Source organism: Somniosus microcephalus, unplaced genomic scaffold (genome assembly GCF_052327205.1).
Source record: "Somniosus microcephalus isolate GS21.2 unplaced genomic scaffold, FLI_Smic_1.0 unresolved_chr2, whole genome shotgun sequence".
In the NCBI taxonomy this organism is placed as follows: Eukaryota; Metazoa; Chordata; class Chondrichthyes; order Squaliformes; family Somniosidae; genus Somniosus; species Somniosus microcephalus.
Genome location: NW_028225180.1, coordinates 87,139,905 through 87,155,205, shown reverse-complemented (window position 1 = coordinate 87,155,205; position 15,301 = coordinate 87,139,905). Strand labels below are relative to the sequence as shown.

The following is a 15,301-nucleotide window of genomic DNA, read 5'->3' as shown; positions in this document are numbered from 1 at the left end:
TAAGCTTGGGAGGGTTAATTATCAGATGTGTGAGTGAACATATTATCTCATTACATTCTCATTTCCTCCCAAAAATGCAACTCAGAGTACAAAAGCTGAACCAAACAATGGATTACTGAGAACCCCATGGCTCAGTCAGAAAATGCCCTGCCCAGAACACCCCAGGATCCATCCCTGGTCTCTACTGAGCTAGATAACCCTAGCCGAGGTAGTAATTGAGACTATAACTGGCCTCAGCACCCTGGGGTGGGGGAGGGGGAGGAGACCACCTAGGCTTCCCCTTCCTGACCACCATCCAGAGACCCCACTATTTGCTGTAAAGTGTGGGTGGTTGGGCGAGGAGGGGGGATCGAGCTCGATTGCGATGCCTCTGCCAGTCGAATAGTTTTGCTGATGCTCGCTGGCTGGGCTTACACACAAAAATGTCCATTTGGGTAAGGAACTGGAGAGGTGCATGGGGAGCTCACGTACCCCAGTGAGAGTCAGCACCTTCAGGAGAGGAGGGGACCCGCACCCCAGTGAGAGTCAGCACCTTCAGGAGAGGAGGGGATCTGTACCCCAGTAAGAGTCAGCACCTTCAAGAGAGGAGGGGACCCATACCCCAGTGAGAGTCAGCACCTTCAGGAGAGGAGGGGACCCATACCCCAGTGAGAATCAGCACCTTCAGGAGAGGAGGGGGACCCGTACCCCAGTGAGAGTCAGCACCTTCAGGAGAGGAGGGGACCCGTACCCCAGTGAGAGTCAGCACCTTCAGGAGAGGAGGGGATCCGCACCCCAGTGAGAGTCAGCGCCTTCAGGAGAGGAGGGGACCCGTACCCCAGTGAGAGTCAGCACCTTCAGGAGAGGAGGGGATCCGCACCCCAGTGAGAGTCAGCGCCTTCAGGAGAGGAGGGGACCCGTACCCCAGTGAGAGTCAGCACCTTCAGGAGAGGAGGGGTTCTGCACCCCAGTGAGAGTCAGCACCTTCAGGAGAGGAGGGGATCCGCACCCCAGTGAGAGTCAGCGCCTTCAGGTGAGGAGGGGACCCGTACCCCAGTGAGAGTCAGCGCCTTCACGAGAGGAGGGGTTCTGCACCCCAGTGAGAGTCAGCACCTTCAGGAGAGGAGGGGACCCGTACCCCACTGAGAGTCAGCACCTTTAGGAGACGGGGGGGGGTGGGGGGACCTGTACCCCAGTGAGAGTCTGCACTTTTCTCAGTGCAGTACCAAGTGTTTTATAAACACCAACAGACACAGGAGTCCGGGGACCCTCCCAAAAGCATCGCCAGGCAATGGTTAACTGGCAAACACTCTATTTTTAAACTGTAGAACAACAATAATTCCCACTCCCGACTCACCAGCCAATTGCAAAAAGCGAGGGCTGGGATCATCGGAAGGAACGTGTGAACAGGAGGAGGCCATTCAGCCCTTCGAGCTCCACTGTTACGCCTTACCCGGTCGAACAGCCCGACAGCACTCATCGCCTGGGGATCACCGGCGAACTTGGTTGGCGGGGTAAACTCTGAGCCATAGTGGCAATAACTAGAAATGACAAAGTGAGTTCCCTATCTCGTCCTGCCGCCCCACATTGGACGCCAGCGCCAGTTCAAGCAGATTAATCTCTTCCCTTACCTTTTTCTCGATCAGGTTGAGAGTCAGGTCCTTGGCTGCCCTGAGAGACACATCCTGGAGCCCGAGGGACACACTCTCCCTCCAGAGCCCCATCTGGAGCAAGAAGGGGAGCCCGGGGAGTGAGCCCGGGCACCGCTTGGAGCCCTCGCCCTTGCCCAGCGGCTCGGGCGAGAAGCTCCGGCCGCCCTGGGAGACGCTGATAGCGGCGGCGGAGGAGGAGGGCTCGGGAGCCGGGGAGTGGCTCATCCCGGGATGGGAGTTCCTGGAAGCGGCCGCCCCGGGGACCGGAGCCGGTCCCGGGAGACGGAGATCGGGGACTGAGGACATCGGGAAAAAAATTACACTTAATTTTTTTTTAAACAAATGATATTTGCTCAATTAAAATTCAAACAGGGAAGGAAAAAAAGTTAAGAAAAATCAGTAAAAAAAAAATTAAAGAGAGTCACATTTCTAAACTTTTTAAAAAAGTTTTTCAAACTTCGATCAGAACCTTTTTTTACGCTTTCCTTCCCTCGTCGACTAGCAAATTGTGTGAATTGAGTCGGTTCTGTGGAGGCTGAGAGATATTAAGGGGCGGGGTTAGAGGAGGAAATTGACATGAAACTGACACCCACATCCGCAACATCAACCAACAACAACAACTTGTATTTATATAGCGCCTTTAACACAGTAAAACGTCCCAAGGTGCTTCACAGGAGCGATTATCAAACAAAATCAGACCCCGAGCCACATCAGGAGATATTGGGACAGGCGATCAAAAGCTGGGTCAAAGAGTTTAGGTTTTAAGGAGCGTCTTAAAGGAGGAGAGAGAGACGGAGAGGTTTAGGGAGGGAATTCCAGAGCTCGGGGCCCAGGCGGCTGAAGACACGGCCACCAATGGTGGAGCGATGGAAATCGGGGGATGCGCAAGAGGCCAGAATTGGAGGAGCGCAGAGATCTCGGAGGGTTGTAGGGCTGGAGGAGGTTACAGAGATAGGGAGGGGTGTAGGGCTGGAGGAGGTTACAGAGATAGGGAGGGTTGTAGGGCGGGAGGAGGTTACAGAGATAGGGAGGGTTGTAGGGCGGGAGGAGGTTACAGAGATAGGGAGGGTTGTAGGGCGGGAGGAGGTTACAGAGATAGGGAGGGTTGTAGGGGCTGGAGGAGGTTACAGAGATAGGGAGGGCTGTAGGTCTGGAGGAGGTTACAGAGATAGGGAGGGTTGTAGGGGCTGGAGGAGGTTACAGAGATAGGGAGGGTTGTGGGGCTGGAGGAGGCTACAGAGATAGGGAGGGTTGTAGGGCTGGAGGAGGTTACAGAGATAGGGAGGGCTGTAGGTCTGGAGGAGGTTACAGAGATAGGGAGGGGTGTAGGGCTGGAGGAGGTTACAGAGATAGGGAGGGTTGTAGGGGCTGGAGGAGGTTACAGAGGTAGGGAGGGTTGTAGGGGCTGGAGGTGGTTACAGTGATAGGGAGGGTTGTAGGGGCTGGAGGAGGTTACAGTGATAGGGAGGGTTGTAGGGGCTGGAGGTGGTTACAGTGATAGGGAGGGTTGTAGGGGCTGGAGGAGGTTACAGTGATAGGGAGGGTTGTAGGGGCTGGAGGAGGTTACAGTGATAGGGAGGGTTGTAGGGGCTGGAGGAGGTTACAGAGATGGGGAGGGTTGTAGGGGCTGGAGGAGGTTACAGTGATAGGGAGGGTTGTAGGGGCTGGAGGAGGTTACAGTGATAGGGAGGGGGGCGAGGAGGCCATGGAGGGGATTTGAAAACGAGGATGTGAATTTTGAAATTGAGGCGTTGCTTAACCGGGAGCCAATGTAGGTCAGCGAGCACAGGGGGCGATGGGCGAACGGGACTGGGTGCGAGATAGGACTCTGGGCAGAGGCAGAGTTTTGGATGACCTCAAGTTTACGTAGGGTGGAATGTGGGAGGCCAGCCAGGAGTGCGTTGGAATAGTCAAGTCTGGAGGTAACAGAGGCAGGGGTGAGGGTTTCAGCAGCGGATGAGCTGAGGCAAGAGCAGAGTCGGGCGATGTTACGGAGGTGGAAGTAGGCGGTCTTTGTTAGGCTGTGGATATGTGGTCGGGAGCTCATTTCAGGGTCAGATATGACACCAAGGTTGCGAACAGTGTGGTTCAGCCTCAGACAGATGTTAGGGAGAGGGATGGAGTCAGTGGGTGGGGAACGGAGTTTGTGGCAGGGACCGAAAACAGTGGCTTCGGTCTTCCCAATATTTAATTAACCAATCGCAGGTCAAATAGATCATCCAATCCCAGGTGTGGGATACAAAACGTGGCGTGGATCTAGACTCTGCAGTAATGGAAGCGAGCAATGGAGGTCTGTGAACCAAATGCTATGTAAACAAACCCCATCCAGAAATGATCTGCTTGGTGGAATGAAGGACCTCCGCCACGCTCCAACTCGAGTTTATTCCAATTGCACCCGGAGGTCACAGGGAGGGAACGGGTGCTATGGTGGGTCCCCGTGGCAACGGAGTTCCAAGACACTCCACTTCTGCCTGATTGTGACATCGACAAAGCAATGGAGGTTTATTTCTCAGCGACTCACAAGAACATAAGAAATAGGAAAAGGAGTTGGCCATTCGGCCCCTCGAGCCCCCTCGAAGAGTTGGTGCAGATTAGACAGGAGGACACAGGGACCGAGAGAGAGAGACAGAGAGAGACAGAGAGAGAGAGACAGAGAGAGAGAGATAGTGAGAGAGAGAGAGAGAGAGAGAGAGACAGTGAGAGAGAGTGAGAGAGACAGACAGAGAGAGAGAGAGAGAGACAGTGAGAGAGAGACAGAGAGAGAGAGACAGAGAGAGAGAGACAGTGAGAGAGAGATAGTGAGAGAGAGAGACAGAGAGAGAGAGACAGTGAGTGAGAGAGAGAGAGACACAGAGAGAGAGACAGAGAGAGAGAGAGACAGTGAGAGAGAGAGAGAGAGAGACAGTGAGAGAGAGAGAGAGAGAGAGACAGTGAGAGAGAGAGAGAGAGACAGACAGAGAGAGATAGTTAGAGAGAGAGAGACAGAGAGAGAGAGAGAGAGACAGTGAGTGAGAGAGACAGAGAGAGAGACAGTGAGTGAGCCAGAGAGCCAGAGAGAGAGAGACAGTGGGTGAGAGAGAGACAGCGAAGGGGCAACAATTATCCAGGATAGGAATAGGCATCAGTGGAGAAGCCAGAAACCGGGCTAAAGAAGGGAAGGAAACAAGAGATTGAAGAAGGGAAGGAGTGCGAGATCGAGCAGTAGGAGACAGGTTCAGGCAGTGCCGGGTTCAGTACAGTTGGTGCTGATTTGATTCGCTTTGTTTGGGTTGAGTCTGCCTGAGCTTGGTTGGACTGAGTTGGGTTTGGCCAGGCCTGGTCCAGTTGTGTTTGGGTTGGGTCAACCTGGGTGGCTTTGGTTCGATTGGGTTGAGCGGTGTTGGTCCGGTGAGACTAATCCAGGCCGGTGGGGATTTGGGCCGAGTGGGGCTAGGACTGGGACAGGGACAAATCCTGTCGGGTTCCATTGGGGCTTGGTTGGGGTCGAGTTGGACTGGTTGGGTTTAGCTCCTTCGGGTCCGGTGGTCACTGGGTTTTGGTTAGTCCTGCTTGGGGTTGGCTTGATTGGCTTGCGTCCCGTCAGGAGTACCTTGGGCTGGGTCACCTTTCGTTCAGCTCAGCCTGTTTGGGATAGAGTTGGGTCTGACTCGGATCCTGGGGCCACTCGGTCGGGTTTTGGGATTGACAGTCGCAGTGATTCGGAGAGCAGCAGAGGATAGTCCTCGGCTTCACAATGTACAGCGACGATGGTGAGACTTTTAACAACACATTGGCTGGGGAGTTGCGATTATTTTCAGGATGCAGTGCTGCCTCAATAATAGCCTTCTGTTTAATCCGACAGAGCCCTACAGTATTCACAACTGATGCTGGGCAGATGGAGGCTGATGATGGTGGCAATAACGAGTACTGCATCGGCATTCCCAACTCCCTGCTCATGGTATAATCTTTCAAAGCAGGAAAACACCCCAAAACCAGCTCCCCAATTCCCAGACGGTTGCTTTGGAAGGTGGCCGGTAACTGGACCAGCCACACAAGAGCAGGTCAGAGGCTGGGTATTCTGCGGCGAGTGTCTCACCTCCTGACTCCCCAAAGCCTTTCCACCATCTACAAGGCACAAGTCAGGAGTGTGATGGAATACTCTCCACTTGTCTGGATGAGTGCAGCTCCAACAACACTCGAAGCTCGACACCATCCAGGACAAAGCAGCCCCGCTTGATCGGCACCCCATCCACCACCTTAAACATTCACTCCCTCCACCACCGGCGCACCGTGGCTGCAGTGTGGACCAGCTACAAGATGCACTGCAGCAACTCGCCAAGGCTTCTTCGGCAGCATCTCCCAAACCCGCGACCTCTTCCACCTAGAAGGACAAGGGCAGCAGACGCATGGGAACACCACCACTTTCAGTTTGATGGTGATTGTTTCCGAACACCTTTAACAAAATGGAGATAGCCCTGAGTAGCATTCTCTCGCCACCGCACCCTGCCATTTTCTCCCCATCTCTCCTGAAGACACTGACCGTTCCTTGGCAGGTCTCTGCTACCCTGCTCAAGTTAGCCGTGGCTCAGTGGGCCGCACTCTCGCTTGCCTCTAAATCCGAAGGTCGTGGGTTCAAGACCCACTCCAGAGATTCAGCACAATCCAGGCCGACACGCCCAGTGCAGTACTGAGGGAGCACCGCACTGTCGGAGGGGCAGTACTGAGGGAACGCCGCACTGTCGGAGGGGCAGTACTCAGGGAGCGCCGCACTGTCGGAGGGGCGGTACTGAGGGAGCGCCACACTGTCGGAGGGGCAGTACTGAGGGAGCGCCGCATTGTCGGAGGGGCAGTATTGAGGGAGCACCGCACTGTCGGAGGGGCAGTACTGAGGGAGCGCCGCACTGTCGGAGGGGCAGTACTGAAGGAGAGCCGCACTGTCGGAGTGGCAGTACTGAGGGAGAGCTGCACTGTCGGAGGAGCAGTACTGAGGGAGCGCCGCACTGTCGGAGGGGCTGTACTGAGGGAGCACCGCACTGTCCGAGGGGCAGTACTGAGGGAGCGCCGCACTGTCGGAGGGGCAGTACTGAGGGAGCGCCGCACTGTCGGAGGGGCAGTACTGAGAGAGCGCCGCACTGTCGGAGGTGCGGTACTGGGGAGCGCCGTACTGTCGGACGGGCAGTACTGAGGGAGCACTGCACTGTCAGAGGGGCAGTACTGAGGGAGCGCCGCACTGTCGGAGGGGCAGTACTGAGGGAGCGCTGCACTGTCGGAGGGGCAGTACTGAGGGAGCGCCGCACTGTCGGAGGGGCAGTACTGAGGGAGCGCTGCACTGTCGGAGGGGCAGTACTGAGGGAGCGCCGCACTGTCGGAGGGGCAGTACTGAGGGAGCGCCGCACTGTCGGAGGGGCAGTACTGAGGGAGCGCTGCACTGTCGGAGGGGCAGTACTGAGGGAGCGCCGCACTGTCAGAGTGTCTTGTGTGCAAGACGGCAGCCACATCGACCTCGTAAACAGCACCATCATTCAACGTTGTGGACTGTTCTGAGGAAGCGATAAGGTGTGATATAAATGCTTCTCTTGAAGGTGGGAAGGAGGGAAAGATTGCAAATCCGTGCGGTCCGTGATCAGACGGGATCGAGCTGGGGGAGGAGCGGAGAAATTGTCTGTCGTAATTGCAACCTGACGGTCCATGATGTAACCCCAGCGACCGTTTTCAGGCTCAGGGAAATCCACACCTGATCGTGGCACCAAATCGGTGCTGGATGGCTACGTGTACCGGCGGGAACTGATGGAGGTTTACAGCTTCCTGCGCAACACAGTGAAGGACTTCATCGAGTCGCCCATCGTGGGCACGTTCATCTTGGTCACCGTCCTGATCAACATCGCAATGGTGGTCTCGCAAACCTACGTCACTGTGATGGTCCGTGGAGGTAGGGCGCCGTGCTCAGGTCCTGCGCCAAGTCACCCCTCCCCAGGACAGATCCCTCCCCGGGTCACGGCAAGGCCTCCATTAAAAAAATTCTCAGCCCCCCTGGCCCTCCTCCCTATCTCTGTAACCTCCTCCAGCACTCCAACCCTCCCTATCTCTGTAACCTCCTCCAGCACTACAACCCTCACTATCTCTGTAACCTCCTCCAGCCCCTACAACCCTCACTATCTCTGTAACCTCCTCCAGCCCCTACAACCCTCCCTATCTCTGTAACCTCCTCCAGCACTACAACCATCACTATCTCTGTAACCTCCTCCAGCCCTACAACCCTCACTATCTCTGTAACCTCCTCCAGCACTACAACCCTCCCTATCTCAGTAACCTCCTCCAGCCCTACACCCCTCCCTATCTCTGTAACCTCCTCCAGCCCCTACAACCCTCCCTATCACTGTAACCTCCTCCAGCCCCTACAACCCTCCCTATCTCTGTAACCTCCTCCAGCACTACAACCCTCCCTATCTCAGTAACCTCCTCCAGCCCCTACAACCCTCCCTATCTCTGTAACCTCCTCCAGCACTACAACCCTCCCTATCTCAGTAACCTCCTCCAGCCCTACAACCCTCCCTATCTCTGTAACCTCCTCCAGCCCTACACCCCTCCCTATCTCTGTAACCTCCTCCAGCCCTACAACCCTCCCTATCTCAGTAACCTCCTCCAGCCCTACAACCCTCCCTATCTCTGTAACCTCCTCCAGCCCTACAACCCTCCCTATCTCTGTAACCTCCTCCAGCCCCTACAACCCTCCCTATCTCTGTAACCTCCTCCAGCCCTACAACCCTCCCTATCTCTGTAACCTCCTCCAGCCCTACAACCCTCCCTATCTCAGTAAGCTCCTCCAGCACTACAACCCTCCCTATCTCTGTAACCTCCTCCAGCCCCTACACCCCTCCCTATCTCAGTAACCTCCTCCAGCCCCTACAACCCTCCCTATCTCAGTAACCTCCTCCAGCCCCTACAACCCTCCCTATCTCTGTAACCTCCTCCAGCCCTACAACCCTCCCTATCTCTGTAACCTCCTCCAGCCCCTACAACCCTCCCTATCTCTGTAACCTCCTCCAGCCCTACAACCCTCCCTATCTCTGTAACCTCCTCCAGTCCCTACAACCCTCCCTATCTCTGTAACCTCCTCCAGCCCCTACAACCCTCCCTATCTCTGTAACCTCCTCCAGCCCTACAACCCTCCCTATCTCTGTAACCTCCTCCAGCCCTATAACCCTCCCTATCTCTGTAACCTCCTCCAGCCCCTACAACCCTCCCTATCTCTGTAACCTCCTCCAGCCCTACAACCCTCCCTATCTCTGTAACCTCCTCCAGCCCTACAACCCTCCCTATCTCTGTAACCTCCTCCAGCCCCTACACCCCTCCCTATCTCTGTAACCTCCTCCAGCCCTACAACCCTCCCTATCTCTGTAACCTCCTCCAGCCCCTACAACCCTCCCTATCTCTGTAACCTCCTCCAGCCCCTACAACCCTCCCTATCTCTGTAACCTCCTCCAGCCCTACAACCCTCCCTATCTCTGTAACCTCCTCCAGCCCTACAACCCTTCCTATCTCTGTAACCTCCTCCAGCCCTACAACCCTCCCTATCTCTGTAACCTCCTCCAGCCCCTACAACCCTCCCTATCTCTGTAACCTCCTCCAGCCCCTACAACCCTCCCTATCTCTGTAACCTCCTCCAGCCCTACACCCCTCCCTATCTCTGTAACCTCCTCCAGCCCTTACACCGCTCCCTATCTCTGTAACCTCCTCCAGCCCCTACAACCCTCCCTATCTCTGTAACCTCCTCCAGCCCTACAACCCTCCCTATCTCTGTAACCTCCTCCAGCCCCTACACCCCTCCCTATCTCAGTAACCTCCTCCAGCCCTACAACCCTCCCTATCTCTGTAACCTCCTCCAGCCCCACAACCCTCCTATCTCTGTAACCTCCTCCAGCCCCTACAACCCTCCCTATCCCTGTAACCTCCTCCAGTCCCTACAACCCTCCGAGATCTCTGCGTTCCTCCAATTCTGGCCTCTTGCGCATCCCCCGATTTCCATCGCTCCACCATTGGCGGCCGTGCCTTCAGCCGCCTGGGCCCTGAGCTCTGGAATTCCCTCCCTAAACCTCTCCGCCTCTCTCTCCTCCTTTAAGACGCTCCTATATCTCCAAAACTTATCCCTCAACCAACATCGCTAAAAAACAGATGATCTGGTCATTATCAGATTGCTGTTTACACACGAACATACGAATTAGGAGCAGGAGTTGGCCACTCGGCCCCTCGAGCCTGCTCTGCCATTCGATATGATCATTGCTGATCTGATTACTCCACATTCCCGCCTACCCCCGATAACCTTTCACCCCCTTGCTTATCAAGAATCTATCTACCGCTACCGTGAAAATCTTCAAAGACTCTGCTTCCACTGCCCTCTGAGGAAGAGAGTTCCAAAGACTCACCACCCTCTGTGAGAAAAAAATTTCTCCTCATCTCTGTCTTAAATGGGCGACCCCTTATTTTTAAACAGTGACCCCCTAGTTCTAGGTTCTCCCACAAGAGGAAACATCCTCTCCACATCTGCCCTGTCCAGACCACTCCGGATCTTATATGTTTCAATCAAGTCACCTCTTACTCTTCTAAACTCCAGCGATTACAAGCCTAGCCTGTCCAACCTTTCCTCACAAGACAACCCGCCCATTCCAGGTATTAGTCTAGTAAACCTTCTCTGAACTGCTTCCAACGCATTTACATTCTTCCTTAAATAAGGAGACCAATACTGTACTGTTTGTGGCAGCTTGCTGTGCGTACATTTCTGACGTTACAATAATTGTTAAAAAAAGTATTGCATTGGCTGTGAAGAGCCTTGGGATATTCCGAGGCCAGAAAAGGTGCTATAGAAATGCGAGACCTTCCTTTCTTTATATGCGGAGGTGCTGCCCTGCTTAAACCCCCCACCCCTCACAAAAAGACAACTTCTCCAAACCTCTCCTGTCTGGGTCCTACCCAGCAGCAGGTCCCCATTGCTCCTGCCCTCGCTAACCTGCACTGACTCCCGGTCCCCACCCCCCAACCCCCTCCCCTCCCCTCCCCAACATGTTGGATGTGAAACCCTTGACCTCGCTGACAAGCCCCTCCGCGGACTCAGCCACCCAATCCCTACAACCGCCTCACATGCAGCGGTTCTCCCCTGTCCAGCCCGCTGACTCTGCTCTCTCGTGCATCTTCCCCTCCCCTTCCCAGGTCCACCATTAATGGCAGGGCCATCAGCTATCCCAACCCATCTCTCCCTGGCACTCCCTTCCCTCTCGCCCTCTTCCCGCCTTGTCGAAACCAGTGGACCATCTCTCGTAACTCTCCCAGCTCCTAACTCTTTTTTTCCCCTCTGTTAAGCTCTTTGGGCACATTTGGCGCTATATAAATGTAATTGTTACCCTTGTCGGTCACATGGCACATGTCCCATGTCAAGGTATCAAACTCTTATTAAAAAAAGAGGATGGAAAAGGCTCTCCTTCACTGCCAGTTTCTAATGACGTGACGCTGGAAATTTACAGGCATCTGTCCATCCACAAAGTCCCAACACTGCCTGCAATTGAACTCTAAATGACCTCAGGATCTGCCAATTGGGGGCAATTATCTTTGCGGTCTCACAAGGGCCCGCCAGATTGAACACAGGTGTACGTCACCAGCAGAATCCCCGTCACGTCAACACAAGGCTCACTGTCAGTAAAGCTGTGGCAGATTGGCTAGTTATCTGGAAAAAAAGGATAATTCAAGTCAACAAGCCCATTCCCTCCCACAGCCCATGTACACTCTCCCCTATCACGGACTCTACCCACCCATTGAATCTCCTCCCACAGCCCATGGACACTCTCCCCTATCACAGACTCTACCCACCCATTGAATCTCCTCCCACAGCCCATGGACACTCTCCCCTATCACGGACTCTACCCACCCATTGAATCTCCTCCCACAGCCCATGGACACTCTCCCCTATCACAGACTCTACCCACCCATTGAATCTCCTCCCACAGCCCATGGACACTCTCCCCTATCACAGACTCTACCCACCCATTGAATCTCCTCCCACAGCCCATGGACACTCTCCCCTATCACGGACTCTACCCACCCATTGAATCTCCTCCCACAGCCCATAGATGGTGTCCTGGCCAATAGCCCTGACTTAACGAAAGTGAACTGTGTTGCTGCTTGTGGGATCTTACTGTACACAAGTCAGCTCAGACATTTTCCTAATGTAACAAACATTTGAAAGGAATTCTTTGGACGGGGTGCGGTTGGAGATGTCAGTGAGCGTTGTGCTGCGTAAAGGAGTCTTTTCTTCTCTCCCTGGTCACCAGGCTGGTTTCTGTCTGCGATGGATTCGGTGTTTATGGCTGTTTACGTATCAGAATACATCCTCAAAGTCTTTGTGTGGAGGAAGAGCTTCTTCAAGAACCTTTGGAATGATCTAGGTGCGTCATCTTCATGCAGTTGTCCAGCCACGGTGCTGCGCTGGCTCACCAGTGACCACTCGAACTTGTAAAGACCCCTTTGACGTAAAGAGATTGTCCACCGAGAGGGCTTGGGCGAGGAAATGGGAGGCCAGGACCGGGAGGGAGAGTTTAGGCGGGGTAACTGAGGGCTTGGTCGGAGAGATGGACCTTGAGGAGAGTGAGAAGGAGAGTTTGGAGGGGTTTAGGAAGGGAATTCTAGTGAGTTGGGGAGTGCGGGGGGAACAGGCCTGAAGATTCTGACACCAGTGGTGGGGTGAAGGGAAGGGGGGGAAGAAGATCAGAGTGTTGGAGGGGTTTATTGTGGTGGAGGGGCTCAGAGTGTGGAGTGAGGCCATGGAGGGAGGCTTTGTGTTGAGTACGTTGGGGGACTAGGAGCCATTGAAGGCCAGAGAGGATGGAGGGGATGGGTGGGCAGGACCTACAGTGGGACAGGATCCGGGTGGCAGAGTTTGGACAAGTTGGGGGGGGGGGGGGGCGCGGTTTATGGAGGGAGGGGAGGATTGGAGAATATTGGAGGAGTCCGGTCTACGAGGGACCAGGGCACGGACCAGGGTTGAATCCGGCAGAGAGAAGGCTGGGGGCAAGGAAAGGTGCTGCAAGCTGGGGGGCTGAAGCTCAGCTCGGGCCAAAGTCGCAACCGCTCTGCATCGGGGCGGGCAGCGTGGGTTTTGGGGTCAGTGGCGAGGGTAGGGGTAGAGGGGAGCGGAGTTTGTGCGAGGGGACTGAAGATGTTGGGTGCCGACCTCTCCCTGACCTCTCTGGAGGAAAGCCGGGACTTGTCCAAACAGTTGGTCAAGGTGCCAGTGGCCAGCACGGTCCCGAGCCCTCCAGACCAGCACGGTCCTGAGTACCACCAGACCAGCACGGTCCCGAGCCCTCCAGACCAGCACGGTCCCGAGTACCTCCAGACCAGCACGGTCCCGAGCCCTCCAGACCAGCACGGTCCTGAGTACCACCAGACCAGCACGGTCCCGAGTACCTCCAGACCAGCATGGTCCCGAGTACCTCCAGACCAGCACGGTCCTGAGTACCAGACGAACAGCACGGTCCTGAGTACCGCCAGACCAGCACGGTCCCGAGCCCTCCAGACCAGCACGGTCCTGAGTACCTCCAGACCAGCACGGTCCCGAGTACCTCCAGACCAGCACGGTCCCGAGTACCTCCAGACCAGCACGGTCCCGAGCCCTCCAGACCAGCACTGTCCCGAGTACCTCCAGACCAGCACTGTCCCGAGTACCTCCAGACCTGCACGGTCCCGAGTACCTCCAGACCAGCACGGTCCCGAGTACCTCCAGACCAGCACGGTCCCGAGTACCTCCAGACCAGCACGGTCCCGAGTACCTCCAGCACGGTCCCGAGTACCTCCAGACCAGCACGGTCCTGCACCCTCCAGACCAGCACGGTCCTGAGTACCTCCAGACCAGCACGGTCCCGAGCCCGCCAGACCAGCACGGTCCCGAGTACCTCCAGACCAGCACGGTCCCGCACCCTCCAGACCAGCACGGTCCTGAGTACCTCCAGACCAGCACGGTCCCGAGCCCGCCAGACCAGCACGGTCCCGAGTACCTCCAGGCCAGCACAGTCCCGAGTACCTCCAGACCAGCACGGTCCCGAGCCCTCCAGACCAGCACGGTCCCGAGCCCGCCAGACCAGCACGGTCCCGAGTACCTCCAGACCAGCATGGTCCTGAGTACCTCCAGACCAGCACGGTCCCGAGTACCTCCAGACCAGCACGGTCTCGAGTACCTCCAGACCAGCACGGTCCCAGCTCTGGGGCTGATTTGTGGGTCTGTGCTAGATTGAGGTTTGGGGCCGCAGTGGGCCTTAGTGCCCGGGGAAGAGGGAGGGAGGGAGAGAAGAGGCAGAGAGAGGGGAGGGTGGGAGGGGGTGGGGTGGGGGAGGTAGGGAGGGAAGGAAGGAGGGGGAGGGAGGGAGGAGGAAGGAGGGAGAGGGTGGGAGGGAAGGAGCGAGGGAGGTGGGAGCAGGGGAGGGAGGGGAGGAAGGAGCGGAGGGAGGGAGGGAAGGAGCGAGAGAGGGAGGGAGCAGGGGAGGGAGGGAAGGAAGGAGCGGATGGAGGGAGGGAGCAGGGAGGGAGGGAGGAAGGGAGCAGAGGGAGGGAGGGAAGGAGCGGATGGAGGGAGGGAGCAGGGAGGGAGGGAAGGAAGGAGCAGAGGGAGGGAGGGAAGAAGTGGGGGGAAGGAGGGTAAGGAAGGAGCGGGGGAGGGAGGAAGGGAATGAGGCAGGAGGGAGGAAGGAGGGGGGGAAGGAGGTGAGGGAGAGTGGAGGTGCATGTGGAAGTGAAGAGAGGGCAGAATGTGCGAGGCCCCCTTGGTCGAGCAGTCGATGCTGAATTGTCTGGGCTCACCTGTGGAGATAAGCATTTGAGGTGAGATGCCGGCGAGTCATGTGTGCAGTGTAGCTGGGGGCTTCAGGAGAGCGATGGCGGGGCGGGGGGCGGGGACCGGGGAAGGAGCCTGGACACACGCTGCGTGGCGGCTGCACTCTTTCTCTTGAGTCCACAGACTGGGTGTCCTGAGGGTCTCTCCTTCCTTCGCTCCAGATTTAGGCATCGTCTGCCTGACGCTCGTGGTCTTCATCATGCCCCTGGTACAGCCAAGCGGAAGAGCAGCCACAGCAGAGAGTTCACCGTCTTCCGCGTCCTGAGGATCTTCAAGGTTGCTCAGGCCATGCAAGTGTTCCAGATATTTAAAAACAACAGTGAGCGAAGGGTAGGGCGGAGAGAGAGAGACAGAGAGACGGGGGGAGAGAGAGAGAGAGAGGGGGGGGAGGAGAGAGAGAGAGGAGGGGGGGGAGAGAGAGAGAGAGAGAGGGGGGAGAGAGAGAGGGGGGAGAGAGAGAGAGAGAGGGGGAGAGAGAGAGAGGGGGAGAGAGAGGGGGGGAGAGAGAGGAGAGAGAGAGGGGGGAGAGAGAGAGGGGGGAGAGAGAGAGAGAGAGAGAGGGGGGGAGAGAGAGAGAGAGGGGGGGAGAGAGAGGAGTGGGAGAGAGAGAGAGAGAGGGGGAGAGAGGGGGGAGAGAGAGAGAGAGAGAGGAGGAGAGAGAGAGGGGGGAGAGAGAGAGAGGTGGAGAGAGGGGGAATGAGGAGAGAGAGAGAGAAGGTGTGGAGAGAGAGAGAGGGGGAAAGAGAGAGGGGGGAGAGAAGAGAGAGAGAGAGGGGGAGAGAGACAGGGGGTAGATAGAGAGGGGAGGAGAGAGAGA

At 56.4% G+C, this 15,301-nt stretch overlaps 1 protein-coding gene and 1 pseudogene across 2 annotated transcripts in view; one reads left to right on the top strand and one right to left on the bottom strand.

Annotated features, from left to right (window-relative positions):
* LOC147092962 (serine/threonine-protein kinase D3-like) overlaps window positions 1–2,145 on the bottom strand; it is a 79,183-nt pseudogene extending 77,038 nt beyond the window's left edge. Inside the window, exon 1 of the transcript XR_015075091.1 lies at window positions 1,611–2,145. The product of XR_015075091.1 is annotated as a serine/threonine-protein kinase D3-like (transcript). The remainder of the gene's footprint in view (window positions 1–1,610) is intronic.
* A 2,038-nt stretch (window positions 2,146–4,183) lies between these two features.
* Window positions 4,184–15,301, top strand: part of LOC147092961 (cation channel sperm-associated protein 1-like) — a 35,421-nt gene continuing 24,303 nt past the window's right edge. Inside the window, exons 1-3 of the mRNA XM_085976292.1 lie at window positions 4,184–5,380; window positions 7,327–7,539; window positions 11,930–12,043. Of these exons, the coding sequence (XP_085832418.1) occupies window positions 5,365–5,380; window positions 7,327–7,539; window positions 11,930–12,043 (343 nt within the window). The 5' untranslated portion in view covers window positions 4,184–5,364. The remainder of the gene's footprint in view (window positions 5,381–7,326; window positions 7,540–11,929; window positions 12,044–15,301) is intronic.